This window comes from Blennius ocellaris, assembly GCF_963422515.1.
Source record: "Blennius ocellaris genome assembly, chromosome: 5".
Lineage (NCBI taxonomy): Eukaryota > Metazoa > Chordata > Actinopteri > Blenniiformes > Blenniidae > Blennius > Blennius ocellaris.
In genome coordinates, this window is record NC_137654.1 from 28,495,385 (window position 1) to 28,511,964 (window position 16,580).

The 16,580-nt window shown below is 46.0% G+C and overlaps 2 protein-coding genes across 3 annotated transcripts; one reads left to right on the forward strand and one right to left on the reverse strand.

Annotated features, from left to right (window-relative positions):
- Positions 1-773: 773 nt before the first annotated feature.
- Positions 774-2,629, forward strand: lhfpl5b (LHFPL tetraspan subfamily member 5b; the record flags this gene model as incomplete). The annotated part of the gene is made up of 2 exons (XM_080496175.1): positions 774-1,182; positions 2,385-2,629. 2 exons carry the CDS (start codon positions 774-776, stop codon positions 2,627-2,629), a joined length of 654 nt encoding a protein of 217 aa, XP_080352301.1.
- Positions 2,630-3,752: 1,123 nt separating this feature from the next.
- srpk1a (SRSF protein kinase 1a) lies at positions 3,753-15,868 on the reverse strand. 2 transcript variants are annotated; one of them, XM_080496563.1, is made up of 16 exons: positions 15,818-15,868; positions 15,188-15,242; positions 11,835-11,962; positions 11,620-11,728; positions 11,456-11,543; positions 11,029-11,116; positions 10,488-10,594; positions 9,892-10,057; positions 9,782-9,807; positions 9,460-9,679; positions 9,033-9,368; positions 8,652-8,752; positions 8,277-8,384; positions 8,085-8,154; positions 5,426-5,518; positions 3,753-5,198 (listed from the first exon to the last, which is right to left on the reverse strand). In XM_080496563.1, exons 1-16 carry the CDS (start codon positions 15,828-15,830, stop codon positions 5,014-5,016), a joined length of 1,893 nt encoding a protein of 630 aa, XP_080352689.1. In that variant the 5' UTR covers positions 15,831-15,868; the 3' UTR covers positions 3,753-5,013. The 2 variants fall into 2 exon arrangements, with proteins under 2 accessions (XP_080352689.1, XP_080352690.1); XM_080496564.1 differs by lacking the exon at positions 5,426-5,518 and adding an exon at positions 6,265-6,357.
- Between the last annotated feature and the right edge of the window lie 712 nt (positions 15,869-16,580).

Here is a 16,580-nt window from a genome sequence, read left to right on the forward strand (position 1 = left end):
GCCCGTAAACATCCCATGCTGCGTTCATGCAAACTCGGAAATTCCAATATCGGTTGTAAAAATCCGATACCGATATTTCCAAATATTACATTTTTAAGTCAATATCGGCCGATAATATCGGCCCTCCGATATTATCGGACATCCCTAGTTAGTACTCATTAAAATTTTAAAAAATAAAAAAAGTGGTATTGGTGCATTCCTACAAGAAAGTATCATTAAAATTGGCTTTATGTTGAGATTGTAATAATTTCCCATTTTAACTGTGAAACATTTAGCAAAAACACCGACATTTTTCCAAACCTTTAAATTTGAAATCTAAAGAGGGACTATTATCCAGTTCAGATCCAATGATATTGGGCTGAATCTGATCTTTGAAATGAAATATTTTTGACGCCCCAGTTTTAAACCCTAGTTTTTTTAAGGAAAAGAAAAAAAAAAACCAAAAACCAGCAACACGTCACGAAACAAACTTCTGTTGTTTCTTATGTTCTTGATGAAGCCCATAACTGGTTTCAAATATATATCATGAAATAGTAAATCATCAAAATAACTTTGTTTACATCTAAGTTGGTTTGTTAGTCTGCTTGTAAACCACGTCAGTGACAGCAGCCTTTGTTTTGCCCCACCTCTGTCATCAATTATAGATGCGGCGCTGTCCATGGTGCTGAGTCCTGAGCCACTGCAAGTTTCCCGTGTCGGTGTCTGTGAGCGTCGTCTTCAGAGAGGCCGTCAACTTTGGGGTTTTACATTTTTTTTCCCCTCCTCCCGTGGTCATGGATCTGCTTCCAGCTCAGGAGGCCGCCAAAATCTACCACACCAACTACGTGCGGAACTCGCGGGCCATCGGCGTCATGTGGGCCGTGTTCACCATCTGCTTCGTCATCATCACCATGGTGGTCTTCATCCAGCCCTTCTGGATCGGCGACAGCGTCAACACCCCGCAGGCCGGCTACTTCGGCCTCTTCCACTACTGCATCGGCAACGCGCTGACCTCGGAGCTCATCTGCAAGGGCAGCGTGCTGGACTTCGCCTCCATCCCGTCCCCCGCCTTCAGGACGGCCATGTTCTTCGTGGGGACGTCCATGCTGCTGATCGTCGGCACCATGGTCTGTTTCAGCCTCTTCTTCTTCTGCAACGCCGGCAACGTCTACAAGATCTGCGCCTGGATGCAGCTGGCCGCAGGTGAGGGAGCCTCCTTCGTGGCGTATTTCATAAACCCGCCCGTCGGATCAAGATATGGGAAAAGCACCGATAAGTTCAGCTCACGCAATATTCAATGATTTTTGAAGTACGGATTTGAAAAGAGTTATTAAGATATACTCAAGTTGCTTTTCCTTAACTTTACTTTTCTTTAATTATAAGTACTGTGGCTAAAAATGTTGTTTTCCTATTCAATATTACAACTTCTTAACCATGTTTATTTCAATTCAATGAACCTGTATGTTCAAAGATTGTTGTACTCTACACAGCGGTAAATTCATGTAGATATTATTGTATGATTTTTTTTTTCAATGAAAAGGTTCAAATATAAAATCTAATTGTTGATCTACACAGCAGCTTCATAGTTTTAAAACTATAATTAGATTGAATGGTTTAAATTATACTCAAGTGTATGAAAACTACTTCATAGCACTACATTAAAACTATTTAGCTTCAGCTAAAGAATTGCTTCCAGGCAATTATCATATGACAAGACAACAAAATTAATGTTTTATTATATGTTGTTTATTATCAAGTGATTTTTGTCATCTATATCAACATATAGCCTTTTTTTCTTCAATTTTTTTGTGGATATCAGAAAATTGGTTATCGTCGCTCATCCACTTCTGTTTAGTTAAGTAATATTTGAAAATACTAAGTAAAATATATGAAATACATACTTTTTCGAGGTTTATATTTGCATTTTGGGGTCAGGTGTCATTTATAACTGATGTTAAGTGTTTTTAACATGCAGTAGAAAATTCACTAAGTTAGAAACTTAAAGAGTCCTGAGATATGCAGTGTATTAACGGGGTTAGAGGTTTCACCAGGGTAACAGGTCACACTGAACATTTTCTACCATGTACTAATCAATAGGTCTTTTTTTTTCTTTTCCCATTCAGTACTGAAAGTTCATCTCTTACAAGTCTTGAACAAAAGGTCCAACCTGTGCACTGAATCGCAAACGAACGCAGAGATGTGTCAGAGAAGCCTGTCGTGAACCGCCTTCGCACCTTCTCTGATTTCAGCGTTCGTACTGGAGGTGTTGCTCTTCAATAGGGAGTCTGGTTTCAGGACAGACTCTTCACGCCTCTGCTGACGGATCAGTTACACGCAACTCGATCGGTTCCACGTGGCGATTCCTGTAAGAACCCGTGTTCTTTCCCTCCCCCCCTCCCGTCCAGGTGTGCTGATGGTGATGGGCTGTATGATCTACCCGGACGGGTGGGACGCCCCGGAGGTGAAGAGGATGTGCGGGCAGAAGACGGACAAGTACAGCTTGGGAAACTGCACCGTGCGCTGGGCCTACATCCTCGCCATCATCAGCATTCTGGACGCCGCGCTCCTGGCACTGCTGTCCTTCACCCTCGGAAACCGGCAGGACAAACTGCTGCCGGACGAGTTCGAGGTGGAGGGGGCCGGTGAGTGAGGGCGCCGGCGACACTATGAACGTTGCCTTGTAGTGAATTGGGTCTCAATTCTGAACGTACCTAATCGGACATCTCTCCTTTTCTCCCAGTATTTTGCATGGAGAGCACAGCCGCTGTATTTTACCGCAGCGTTCATCATCTCGCAGCTCTGAGTGAACTTAACCTCAACCCAAAACACTGAAGGAAAAAGAAAATCGTGTTGATTTCGCATCGATTTTTCTTTGTGTTGTTGTTGTACGAGTTCTTACATCCAGTGAAATGTTCCGACTTGCTTTTGAGCTTTTCATAAAACTCCCCCTTTTGTTTGCAAGTCAGATCAGCCGTCAACAAAACCTCGCTCTCAGGTCTTTCACCTCCGCGTCCTCTTGACACGCTCCGTCAAAGCCGGGGCCAGTCACGGCGAGCGGAGGGATGAAAAGCAAGGCGCTTTCTGGAACGGGAAGCTAATCTATCACACAAAAGGGGCGGCCGCTCGCTCACTCGCTCGCCGTTAGTTATGGAGTCAAGCAGAAGGTCTTTGAATTACAAGACGACGCTGAAGAGAAAGGAAACAAGTAAAGCTTGGAAACGACACGGCGATCAAGCCATTAAACCAACCGAGGGTTCAACCTTCTATCAAACTCACCGACCGACTGACCAACTGACCCGAATGTCCAACATCCAACATCTTCACGTCTATTTCAGTCGCCAGAAATTGACACAAACTCCACAGAATTAACTCCTCAAATCTGAGTGTTATTAATACGTAGCCAGAGTGCTAACCAAGAGGCCACTGCTGGGCCCCCGATTAACCCTTCCTCTACGCTTCACTAAAAGATGAATTCAGCAATTAGATTCAAAAGCATGTTTTCAGTCTGGAAGAACACAACAGTTGCACAGGGAGAAAATGCAAACGTCACACACAAAACGACCAGGAATGTAAACTGTGTATCAACACTGCCAACATCACCGTCCCTCTTTTTTGCAGGAAACTCTTGACGACCCGATCGGTTCAACTTGAAACGTCCCGGAAGCTTCAACCTTGCTCCCGTCAAGCTCGCCGCTTTCCTCACAGGAAAATCCACCGTCTCAGGCGCCCGTGTTCCGATTGGCCGAGTCAATAAAGCAGACAAGAGGCAGTCGTCATGTATTTTATGAAGATCTGTTTCGTTTTATTTTCTGGTGTGTTGTACAGTTTTTGTAAATGAACGGCTCACACAAAGTCTATGTTCCGGACCTCGACGTGGATGTTTGGGTTGTTTTTTGTTGTTGTTTTGTTTTGGGTTTTTTTTAATCCTCTAGGCCTCGACAAACAACATAGGTTACTTTGACATGATCGGTTTCAGAACACCATCACATAAACATCAGATCTCACCATCGCTATGGTAAAAACAGTGACACTGTTGAACAGTTGGCCGTACACACAACCGAGCTCAAACACCTTCCATACGCTTTAATAAAACACAGCTACCCAGCTAAATCACTTTAGCTAAGATATAAGATTTGTTAAAAACTGTACATAACTGTAATATACATAAAGGCAAACTCTTTGGTACAGATATATACAGGTATCACTTATTTCCTTTTGAATTTGGGCTTCATCGCATGTCGTCCCGCTGAAACCTTTAAAACATTTACCTGAATTGTAATATGAGGATACACCATGTGGTTCAGCGCGCCGAACTAAAAACCCCAAATACCAGGTGAGGAGGACAGGTTTGTTATGGCTAAAAGTGTGATCTACTATTATCAGTTCGGTAAGAAACTAGAGAGCGTGTCTGGAGAAACGTTACCACAGTCAGTGTCAGTGTCAGCCCAGTGTGCAACTTCCTAAGCCTACTTTACAAATACAAAAACCGTACAAGTGTAATACAAAATAATTCAAGAAAGAAGGAACACGGCACTAATGAAAATGTACCAAGGGGGGGGGAAAAAACAAAAGTGAACGCTGGTCTTTTTTCTTTTTCTTTTTTAAGGGTCAAAAGTGACCAATAAAAGGCTACATATCCTTAATTTGTTTGGGTTTTTAGTGCAGGAGTGTAACAAACAAGGATGAGTCACTAGCAGTACAATGACAAGTTCTCTTAGCTGGATGGGCGAGCGGAGCGCAGCACTTTGAGCCAAACGTGACCAGGAAGTGATCAAAGCCACTGGATCCCCGACGCCGCCGCACCTGGAGAACCACCAACCAATACAAAGCAAACATACACGGAAGCATCAGGTCAATAACAAGAACATTTGGAAAAAAAAAACAACAACAACAACAACTTAACCCAAAAAAATAAAAATTAAAAAAAGAGAAATAAATATTATTCTGATATGCCCAAAGTGGAAAGTGATCTGTTGCAGTCTCTGGAGAAACGTGGGAAGGGAAGGTGGTGGGTGCAATGTCAGGAGGCGACCACTAGAGGGCGAGCCAGGGGTGGCGCAGGCACTCTGCGGCCGTGGCCCTCTTCTCGGGGATCAGCTCCAGCATTGGAATCAGGAAGTCGGTGAAGCACTCGGCTTCGGCGCGCGGCCACTCGTACTTGTCCACCAGCACCTCCAGGAGGCCCCAGGGCTTCAGCTTGGTGATGTGCTTCAGGTCGCCTGCGGACGGGAGACCAGAGTCAGCCGGCCGTGGAGGTGGCGCAGCGTTACACTCACTTCTTTTCTGCACAACGTATGAACGCAATCACAACATTTTAAGTTCTTAACAATCTAAGATCATTTGACTAAGGGAGAATATATTTAACAACTCCAGTTCAAGGCATTAAGCTCAATCCGACGTGGAGGCCGCCACTCTGAGCTCGGCGGGGGGGAAAACTCTCTTTTACCTTTCTTGGTGAAAAAATCCTTGGAATATTTGCCGGTCAAAATGAGCTTGCGTGGGACACTCCCCAGCAGCTCAATGATCAGCGCTATATGGTCTACACAGCAGAGGGCGGCAGGAGGAGAGGAGAGAACAGACGAGACAAACAACAGATTCATCAGACAGTGTCCCGGTCGTGGCTCGCCCCGGGACGGCGGTTGGAGGACGGAGGGAGACGACGACGCACCGACTGAACTGGACCTTCGGGACAATGAGGGGGCTGTCGGGCCTCAACGCTGACTCATCCTACAACTCCATCTCAAACCGTCGTACAGACACTGGAGTGTGGACGACAGTTTACTAAATAAGAGACGGGATTCTTCTCAGCAAGTCTTTTGTACTTCGCTGTGTGTTAAAGAGGGCTGCACCGATACTGGCTTCGATACTGCACAGGGTACTCGTCGTATCAGTACTCGGTATCGGCCGAGGTTAGTACTCGGTACAACCCCAAAAAAATCAATCTATTCTACATTTTATGATCCTACAGTTCTTTGACACTTTCTGTGTTTTAAGACAAAACTGATCGTCTGATAGGCTGTGATGAAATCAGACCACGGCTGTGGAGGCAAAACATCAACTAAACATCTTTTCCGGAGCCAAATCATTTGGCGACGAGCTCAGTTAGAGCCGCGCGAGCCTCGCCGTTGGCCAAACTACTGACGCCTCCTCCACGGCCAGAAGCCCGAGTTCAAAGTATTGATCCGTGTTCAGTGGACCGGGAGCTGGCGGTCGGCGCCGGCGCGTCCGTCTCACCCTCCTGACCGCCTGCCAGAGCGAGCCGCACACATGGGGGAGGGGGCGTACCTCTCTTGGTGAAGTATTCCTGTGAGTATTTCCCACTCAGGGCAAAGTGACGCGGGACTTTACCGAGCAACTCAATCATGAGAGCGAGATGGTCTGGAAATGAGGCACATCAGAGTCGAGGAGGGGCAAACAGAGCAGAGGGGCAAACGGGTCATGTGGAACACGGGATTAGGGGACGGTGGGTGACGGCAGCCCAGCGCGGACATGAAGCACGTATGAAACACACCACAATCCTCTGGAAACAAAAACACTGTTACACTGGAACAGATGGAAGTCATTCCCCTTTTCACATTGTAAAAAACAACAACAAATACTTAAGCAGGACTAAAAGAAAGAAAAATATGGAGCACAGCATTCAGAGCAAAACGTGGACGACATGTAGAGCGAATGAAGAAATGGAAATCGAATAGCAAGCCGCATGACGCAGGCAGCAATGCAATACATTGTGCGTGAGGAGGCCAATTCAAAACACTGTGACGTGGCGACAGGCGGCAGGTTGGGTTCTCATGCCAGAGCAGGAAGTGAGTTCAGCAGCGAGCAAAGCGAGAGGGGAGGAGAGGAGGAGAGCGAGGTGAAGGGGAGGAGAGGTGGATGAGGAAGGAGAAGGTGTGGCCTCGTCTCCAGTGGCAAAAAGCGTTTTCAAGTGTCAGGAAATAAACACAGGAATGCTGGTGCTCTTCATTTCATCATCATCATCATCATCATCACTTCACAACACTCGTTTAGCTTCATGTTAAATACTGGACTTCCTCTATCAGGTGAACAGCGAATAAACAAACCAGAGACGTCCTGATCAGTCAAGTTTCTCTAGAATCATGATCTTTTTTTTCCATATATGAACCGACATGAACTTGTTCTCGGTTCTTTCACGGCTCTGCTGTACGAGACCTGCGACACCAGTGTGAATAAAACACTGCTGGGTTTAAGTGAAAGTGTCAAGAGTTGATGCAGCGAGGCTCCGCAGAGACAGAGACACTCCTTCCTTTAAATCCTCTTGTATGTCCTTCATGGTACAGCTTCAGTAAGACTGAGTCTCACATCAGGACACAATCGTGGCGCTCCATGTCTTGTGTCCACCGTCTACATATTAACTGCATTAACTGCATCAATATCTGATGTGGTGTGACGCCGTAAAGAACGAAGCTCAGACGCTTCCTCCTCTTCAAGCGCTGCCACTGCAGATATTACTAGCGTCTGCCGGGGCCTTCTACTTTCAAATATTTCCACACCGCTGACAGTTGGCAATCAATTAAATAAACGCCATGATTGGCTCATATCTGATCCTGCTGATGTGATCAGGACGTCTCTGGGGTGCAAACGGCGACAGTCTGAGTGATCAGTCTACAAAAAAGAAAAAGACGCTCGCACTGCGTCTGTTTCTGCAAAGCAAAAATGTTCCAGAGAAAAAACATTTCCTGGTTTGGGTGAGGCTTTTTAAAGAGACACAGTGTGCTTTTCTAAACCAAAACCAAGACGTTTTGATGTGTAAACTACCTGGAGACTATGTGACAATGTAAAAGACAATAAATACCATGAAGGCCTGATAAATCTGTGGGCTGACATGAATTATAGGTTGTTTTGTTTTCTCAATTATATCAAAGCACCATGCAGAAACAAGCAGTGCCAGTATTCTTCTTGGAGACTGAACAGCTCTGATTGCACTTTTTAAAATAGTTCATAGATTTAATGAAACCCTAATGGATAAACTAGCAAAAATAATTTCTCAGTAGCTACAACTGTTAAAATGTACGTTTGAAATTATTATTGTTAGAAGCAGATAAAACAAAATGGAGGAGGAAAGAGGAAGACTCGGCAAATACCTTCATCCCTGGAATAATCTTCGCCAGAGTGTGGCTCAAACAAATAGTCTCCTGTGGCCAGCTCAAAGGCCTGAGGGGACACAACGATCATTGTGAGGACGGGGAGAAACACTCCATGAAGACGAATTAAAAAAGACCCAGCAGCTTCATTTTTTTTCTCAAAGGTGAAGCCGTTTCAGTGCGGTAGCTTACCATGCAGGCTGTGCTCCAGATATCAGCTGGTGTGCTGTATCCCGCACCGATCAGAACCTCTAAAGAGCGATACTGTCGGGTCTGGATGTCTTCTGTAAAGTGCTTGTGCTGTGAGGGGGAGAGAGTGAGGGGCAGAGAAGGATTTATGCACTTGGCCACATGAGCTCTCTAAACAATAAGTGGTACCACACTGCAGTTATGGACACTATTCTAATGTTAAATCAATAATCCAGACAGATGCAGGTAATAATGAATCGCTTCCATTAAAGTGGCTTGATGAGGACGTGTCCCTCAAGTGAGGGACACGTCCAGAGTCCCTCACTTGAAGGCTTTTACTCTAAATCAGGAAATCCCTCAGGTTAATAGACGACTCACCACCCAGCAGGCGTTTCCCAAATCTGCAATCTTGACCTTGATCTTGTCGGCATTGAGTGGCTCAAGAGGGTTAATGAGCAGGGATCCTGCTGGTAGCTTACCTGCAGTCGAGCAGAGAGGAAGCGAGAGAGAGACACGTAAATGACACAAACACCCAGTAGAAAGTAAAGGTAACGTTCATTGTGTTGCCGTTTAACAGTGCTGGTGGAGGCTTCGACCCCCGTTACAAGACATTTTAAGAGAAAAAGCATCTTTCATTGTGTTTTAGTTTCAGAAAAGCTTTGCATTTCGGGAAAACGACGTTTGTCTCCACGGCAACGGCAGAAACGCTGAAAACAATGTAGTGGGTGACGAATCGGAAGCTATTACGGGCCGACTCACCGTCTCTCAGACTCTCCTCTTCTCGATAGGGACAGGTGGGGTCGTCCTCCCCCTGCTCCACTTCCCCCTCTTCCAGCTGAGGGAGGGGGAGTCTCTCGCCGACCCCGTCGCCGGTCCCGGCGTCCGGCTCGGTGAAGTCCGTGGAGTCCACGCCGTTGCACGTGGGGCGGACGGGAGATTCCTCGCGGTCGTCCTCGGGGGCGGCGGCGCTTTTCTCGGCGGGCCCCGCGTTGCCGTTGTGCTGATCTTCGTCCCTCCACTGCGACGGCGTCTGCTGCGGCGGCACGTGGCCGTTACAGTTCACCTCCGGCAGCTCCTCTGGCGTCGCCGCCCTCTCTGGGAGACAGAAGCCCAAAAAAAAAAAAAAGAGCTGAATTAAGACAGAGCAGTGAAATAGTAAGCACTCAGGCTCGTCGCTGCTTCTCACCCTCTGCTTCCTCGTTTCCCAGCTCCTGAAGCGACACCTGTCTGAGCGGGGCGCAGGCCCGGGCTTTAGGAGACTGCGGGTCGTCCTCCTCCTCCTCCTCTTGTTTTTCTGTGGTCTTTTCCATCTCCTCCAGGTCCAGGATGCACTTCTCCAGCAACTCGGCCTGCCGCTTCTGCTTCTTTTTTAATTTCTTCTTTTTGTTCTTGGACATTTTTACCGCCTGTCAGGAGAGGAATGAACACCATGTAAAAGATATTCCTCCCTGACAGCTGGACAACTGTAGAGCAGGTTCAAATTTAAATGTAGTTGAATGGGTTTTGACCTGTTTTGGAGTCGGCGCAGTGCTGACTGCAAGAAGGGAATTCAAAGTGAGACATGAGCATGATCGGTTTCCAGAGCGTCATTATGAATGTGCGCGACTGTTTTTCCTACTTGCTGAACCGGAAGGCGGAGGCGCCCCAGCCCGCTGCCACTCCGTGGCCTCGGCTGCCAGCCTCCGGACGTACGGCTCGTCGACGCTCATCAGGATGTTCTCCGGCTTGATGTCTGTGTGGATGATTTGACACTTTGTGTGCAAGTAGTCCAGGCCTTGGAGAACCTGGGAAATTAGTGCAGGGGGGGAAAAAAAAAAGAAGAATTTAATCTCAAAGTTCAACCCTTTTCCTCTTTAAAAATGTATATAATGTTAAAATAGGAATATGGAATAGCAAGTTGAAACCCCACCAACAAATCATTTCAACCTATTTAACATTTAAAAATCCTTTGCTAGTATTAAAGGACACTTTTGCAGATTGTACCAATGACTTCAAGGCAGCTTGTGTTGTTTTCACTGCCCATCTGTTGTGCTTGTGAGCCGGTTCCTTTGCTGTTTATATGCTCAGATAAAGCAACATGATCTGGCCCGACTGGTTTCCACCCGTCCTGCAGCCTGCAGGCTCCGTTTCTTTTGTAAACTACCGCGAGCGACGGCTGACCCTTCGCCGTGACTCACTGGCATTTAAAGGGTGTGTCTGCATCTCTCGCCTTACCTGTCTGATGATGCTCTTCACGCAAGGCAGCGGCAGTCCTTGGTAATTTGATTTTATTATCCATTTTAATAAGTGATGGCCCAAGACCTCAAACACCATGCAGACATCTGGAGATTGCAGCAGTTAAGATAATAACAAAACATCAGGAAAGTCAGAGTGGAGCTATGAGAAGTATTTAAGGAGCAGGTGGTCGTTATCAACAAAGCAGAGCTTTATTTATACTGAAAAAGAAAGAAGGTCGACTGGGTGCCCATTACTTTATTGTTAAGGACTCTCGTGTTACAGCGACTGCTATTCCCAAAGCACTCAGAGGATCTTATTCATTCAGAGGCTGTGAGAGGTGCAGGTCTGTCTGGGACAAACCAAGTTCCACTCCCACACATCACCTGTTGTTTATTCTCTTATGTGTACAATACTTTCGGCTGATTTAACAGCCAGTTAACTCAGACATTTTACTTATGTATTTGGCGTGTAAGAATTACCACACGTCCACTGTTAATGTTATTTCATGAATAAACTCAAAAGACGTTGTAAAGGATACGAGTGCCGTTGACACCAGAGATCTTAAAGTCGTCCAGCAGCTGCACCACCATCTCACGGTTCGGGTCGTCCGGGTCAGAGTTTCTCACCTGTGGAGAGGGAAGGAAGTTAATGACGCAAGAAAAATGATAGGGATTCACACGTCAAACTGTTAAGATTGTGGCCTTGTTTTCACGACAACGCCATCAAGTGAAAACCCAAAACTTTCATTACACGTGGGTGTAACGGGTCCTGAACCAGTCCGGGTCTGACACTATTGCTTCTGCCTCCGTAACCACATGACGCAGTTTGAACACTACATGATGAACGTGGGTGCAATATATGGAAGTCAAGGCAAAGTCCCGATGGCTCTCAACAGAGTACGTTTTATTAACAGTGACTAATATATTTACTGAGATCTTAATTCAATTGCAATCAACTTGACTCACGGATCTGAGGAGTTTGATCTCGTCCACGGCCGTCTCCGTGTAATGCTCTGCGCTTTTCACCACTTTCATTGCGACGAACCTCTTCACCCTGCGGCCACAGAGCAGAGCGGTTAGCAGGGATCGCCAGGAACACAAAGACACGAGCAGGAGAGTTTGTCCCTTACTGAATGTCCCAGGCAAGCCACACGGTGGAGAAGTGGCCCCAGCCCAGTTTTCGGATCACGTGGTATTTTCCGTTGTAAAGATCGCCAACTTTAACATGGTGGTAGCCACCTGGAAGAGAGAACGAGCCGCTGGGTCACGAACGCGACGAGGCAAGGCACAAGCTATTGCAAGAGGGTTGGGCTTTGGAGCGTCGTCATTATTTGCGGGCGCTGACCTTTGCAGTAGTCGTTGGGGTCTTCCTGCTCCTCATCGTCGGAGCCGAGAATCTCCTCCGGCTCCTCGGGTTCCTGAGGAGAAGCTTCGTGTTGGGCCGGCTGCCGAGCCCTGGGATTGGCTGGCTGTCTGAGGGACGGAAGTAAAGTCAATATCGCGAGCTAATATCAGAGCGACAACACTAGTAAATCTAAATCTCGAAAATTAAGTCTGGAATGCTGCAAACGTTACATTTATATATTTCAGAGTCACTTTAATGTCACCAAAAAGACTAATCTCTCTTGGTCTTGACCAATTTAACTTCATCAATCCAGTGACCCCTTAAATTGTGGAATCATTTTTCTTTTATTACCAGAAGCAGAAGCTAATGGTTTTTTTTTGTTTTTTTTTAAAGCGAGAGAGAGAGAAAAAAAAAGAACATTCATGCATATTTCAACAAGCTTTTAAATCATGTGGGAAGAAAAACGTCCATACTTCCCTGCAAATAAAGGGCTACATTAACACACCCTCTCAAAGAGATATCGCAAAACAGAACATTTTAAATTAGTTCTTTGCTCTTTTTTTTTTTTTTTTTAATGCAGAAGAATTGCAAGAATGTTCAGAAAAGGTCAGTCATGCATATCTGTGCAATATATACAAAATACTGATATGTCTTAACTGAACAGGACAGAACCAAGTTTCACAACTCCGTGTTCCCACAGCTCATTTCCTGATACGACCATAAAATCCAAACAGCCTCATGTTACTTCCTCCAACGTGGAGATTAAGGCTGTTCATCTCGGAGAGAGCCGCGATCGCGTCTAAATAAATACCCAGAACTGAGCGGCTGGTTTCGACGTAATCGTCAAACTGCTCCTCTGTCCTCCCCGCGATTATCACAAAGTGCAGCAGGTTTGTGCACTGCCGACAAAACAAACATCCATTAGGCTTATTACTGAAGTCAAATTTGAACTTGTGCAAACATGAGTCTTCATCTAGAGAATTTATGTTGTTACTCCAAATCTGGTGATTAATAAGAAGAAGAAGAAGAACCTCATCGACTCAGTGGCTCAGTTAATGTATGTTTAACAGTGAACCGTTTACCGTGGAGCCAGACTGACGCGCTCTGAAGGAGAACTGCTTTACTGCCGGGCGTCTGCTCGTCACTCTGGGTGTGAACGTCGCCGCAGTGCACAGATTGTTCTAACGTGCATGTTCCCCGAGGGGCTTCTATTACACTGACATTAAACAACCGACAGGAAACTTTTTCCACTCCTCCCGTGTCCTCAGCGTGACTGAGAGCCCCGCTGATCTTCTGTACATATGCAGCTCGGGATGCACGGATGACTTGAGGCATGCGACGGCGGCGTCTGATGCTATATTTAGTTCCGTAGTACCGCGCGTATCTTCCAGCTAACGGGCAGGCCGGTTGGACACATGGAGCCGACGCCGTCGGAAGGTGCGTTTGTGCCGGGTTTTTTTTTTTTCCCCTCAGTGAAACGCCACGCTTCGGTGGGCTGATGTGGGCTCCTTCATTCTCTTGTTTTAAATATAGCTCCGGCGGTTACGCAACACTCCGGAGGATGCCACTGGTGCAAGAATGATTAGTAGATTGTTAGGCACACCGCTACAATCAGGGCTGCGGATCGACGCTTCAGTCTATTTTCAAGTTTAACAGCAACTATTTTCACGGGGGAACATCGTCGGTCAGCTGAGTTATTCCGGGTGCAGTGCACTGCACATTCCATACCGATGGCTCAATGCTAATATCTTATTAAAATAACTGTCCAAACCTTAGGAATAGTGCCACTGCCACGTGGGGGGGGGGGTCGAAAAAGCCATGGAAACCAACCCAGTGAGTTCAATCTGAGGGACATTTATCGGCCTTTCACTTCTTTATCTCTGGATCACCGAAGGACCAAAATAAAGCAGGTCTGCATGCATTGCAACCAAGGGCCCTTTGACATTCTCGCATGTAAACGTCTGCATCGTGGGGAGACTACGTCTGTGCATTCACGATGGACTTGAACCTGAGGTCCTAAACTGAACAGGGACCTCATAAGGGATGAGATTTTCCAATAATCTATACACCTGTGTATAAGGAAATCATTTGATGCAACAACATTGTTGCAAATAACATTAATTAGAGTAAATGAACTTAACCTTTTTTGCATGTTACACCCATTTTTAAGTGTCAAATGGGACAAATCTTCAATGATCAGCGGTGTCAAACACGTTTTAGTTCAGAGGCTAGTAGTGCCACAATTAATTTTACACTCCAACTTTGAATATTTCCTTTGTTGCCTGGAGGAGACGTGATGAAAATGTTAATTACGACTGAAAATGACTTCTCATCATATCTCAACATAAAGCCAATTTTAATGACATCTTCTGGTGGAAAATACAGCGAAATGTCCAAAAAAAAAAACCTTCTCCTACAGCTGCTGCATTATGCATGTTTTTACAAACTGATCCTGACAGCATGGCTTCGAGGTAGCTCGCATTCATGCAGATATCTCAGAAATTTGTTTAAAAAGAATAAAAATTTAAAAATAATCAATTTGCTTGATGGTCTGCAGCCTCTTGCGGCTTGCTTTTGACCAACGGGCCTCGTCTTTGACGCCCCGTCACAGCGGTTGATTCAATCCCAAAGGCTTTCTCTGTACATTATCTCAACAACGAGACTGTTCATTTCTTCCATAATAAAAATGCCTTCTAAACACCCAAGCGTGGCATAAAAACAACAAAATCCATCCCCAGTCATTCACATTGACGTGCAGTAGCATTGAATAGCAGCAGAGGGAATAAAGCTTGAATCTGGCCTGAGGTATTTCAGTGCCAAGCCAACATGCATGTTTCCAATTACTTCAGCTGCGACCCAGTCCGAAGAATCGTACATAAGCGGTGAATGTGGTTTCGCGGTACTCAGTGAAGAGCCACATGTGACACGTTAATGAAGGCTTGCAAGTATGAACGTATGGGTTTACGTTAACTAGTGCATGAACTGACCAACGTTATGATGTATGCAGTGGCGCGGTGGTTAGTGAGAAGGTTGTGGGTTTAAATACCGGCCGGGGCCCTTGTATGTGGTGTGTGTGGGTTTGATCCCACAGTCCAAATACATGTATGCGATGTTATTTAGTGACACTAATATTGACCCTAATTGTGGATGACTGAGTGGTTGTCTCTCTCCTGTCCTCAAGAGTTAGTAAGGATCGTCTCCTGCACGGGTTGAAACAATAAAGAAGATGGATGAATATAACGTATGAACAAGTGATTGGCAGGTGTTTCTTCCCGCGATGAGCTGCTCAGATTCCAGCCACTTGCCTCCTTGTCGACAAACTGAATACGTGATGAGATGGGTCACAGACTCACTTTTTGCTGGTCTTCTTCGCCTTGCCTCTCTTCTTCCTCGCCTGGAGTGCCAGAACTGAAGACAAACAAGAGACAGGTTATGTTTCTATTGTCTGGTTTTTTTTTTTCCTTCTGATCTCCAGCTGACACTCGGAACACAATGAGGAATAAAAGAATGCGACACTGTGGACACAGATTAACCTCCCGCCAGCTCATATTCTCAGTCTTGTCGGATCTATCCCGGCTCCGAATCATCGCAGCGCCAGTCCCCCACTTGTGATGCCGGAGCCCCGCGGTCGTTATCCCGGTGATAACCCACCGGGGGGGAACGGCGGTGGGGGGCGGCGGGGGGCACTGGCATCAACTGGACTCAGACACTGGAGCGACTTTGTGTCTGATAACCTCGCGGCTGATCGAGATGGAAGAAGCTGGAAAGCTAAAACGTCTCCGGCTAATCCTGACGTGAAGCTAACGCTAACGTAGCCCCAGTGCGTGACAGACGCCGTCAATTAAACCGCATATCTAACTCCACGCAGCTCGGCTAAAAAACTCTGTCCGTGGCGGCGGAGGGGAGCTGGCGGCAGTGCGGACCCGTAGGGACTAATGCCGGCAGTGTTGCCGGAGCGTGCGGCGTGCCCGGTGAAGATTTACCTTTCCTCTCCATGGCGGCTGGACTCGTAGCCTAGCCGTTAGCTACACCAGTGATCGAATGTTCCGCGCATGCGCACTGCGTCGACTGGAGCTTCCCGCTGACGTCAGCAGCCGCGCAGGAGGCTGTTTTCTGGGTTTTACTACAGTGAGGCTGCACACACACACACACACACACGCACACTACGGAGGAATAAGACATACTATATTAAAATATCTCAACCTGGTTAAAGATTTTTTTTTAAATAGCGGCATCAAAGCTTTTCACTCCGAGTCCTTGGTCGAGACTATTCAAATGAAACGGTTAAAATTATCGTTTTCACATCCTGACTCTATGTGGCTCCATATACCAAGATCTCTTTTGAATAAAATTGGGGTTGGGGGGTCATTTAAGATGTAATTTTGAAGTAAAGAAGATTCCCATCAAACTGTCTGACACTAAAAAACATGTTATTTTTTGGGGAAAAATTATATTTTCCCCAAATTGTTCAATATTCAAAGTAAATGGTATGAGAAGGGTCTATACTTTGACTCATTTGCTTGATAAGAAAGGCCATTTCATTAATTTCCAAACCTTCATCAATAAATATAAATTGCATTGTTCCTTGTCAGAATTTCCCAAAGTATACCAGAACTATCCATTACTCTTAAAACATAGATTTGGCTTTGAAGTTAGTCCTCGTTTATTTTGTGATGACCCAAATGAATCCTCAGAACATTTCTTTTTCTTTCACATGCATGTTTTTAAGACTGTGGGAGGAAACCT

Bases quoted from the DNA above. Each gene is read 5' to 3' on its own strand.
- srpk1a (XM_080496563.1), bottom strand. The intron at 10,595-11,028 runs GTATCCTTTACA...TGCAATCTCCAG, and splicing joins CTCTGGTGTCAACGGCACTC to ATGTCTGCATGGTGTTTGAG. The intron at 8,753-9,032 runs GTGAGTCGGCCC...GCTCGACTGCAG, and splicing joins AGAGGAGAGTCTGAGAGACG to GTAAGCTACCAGCAGGATCC.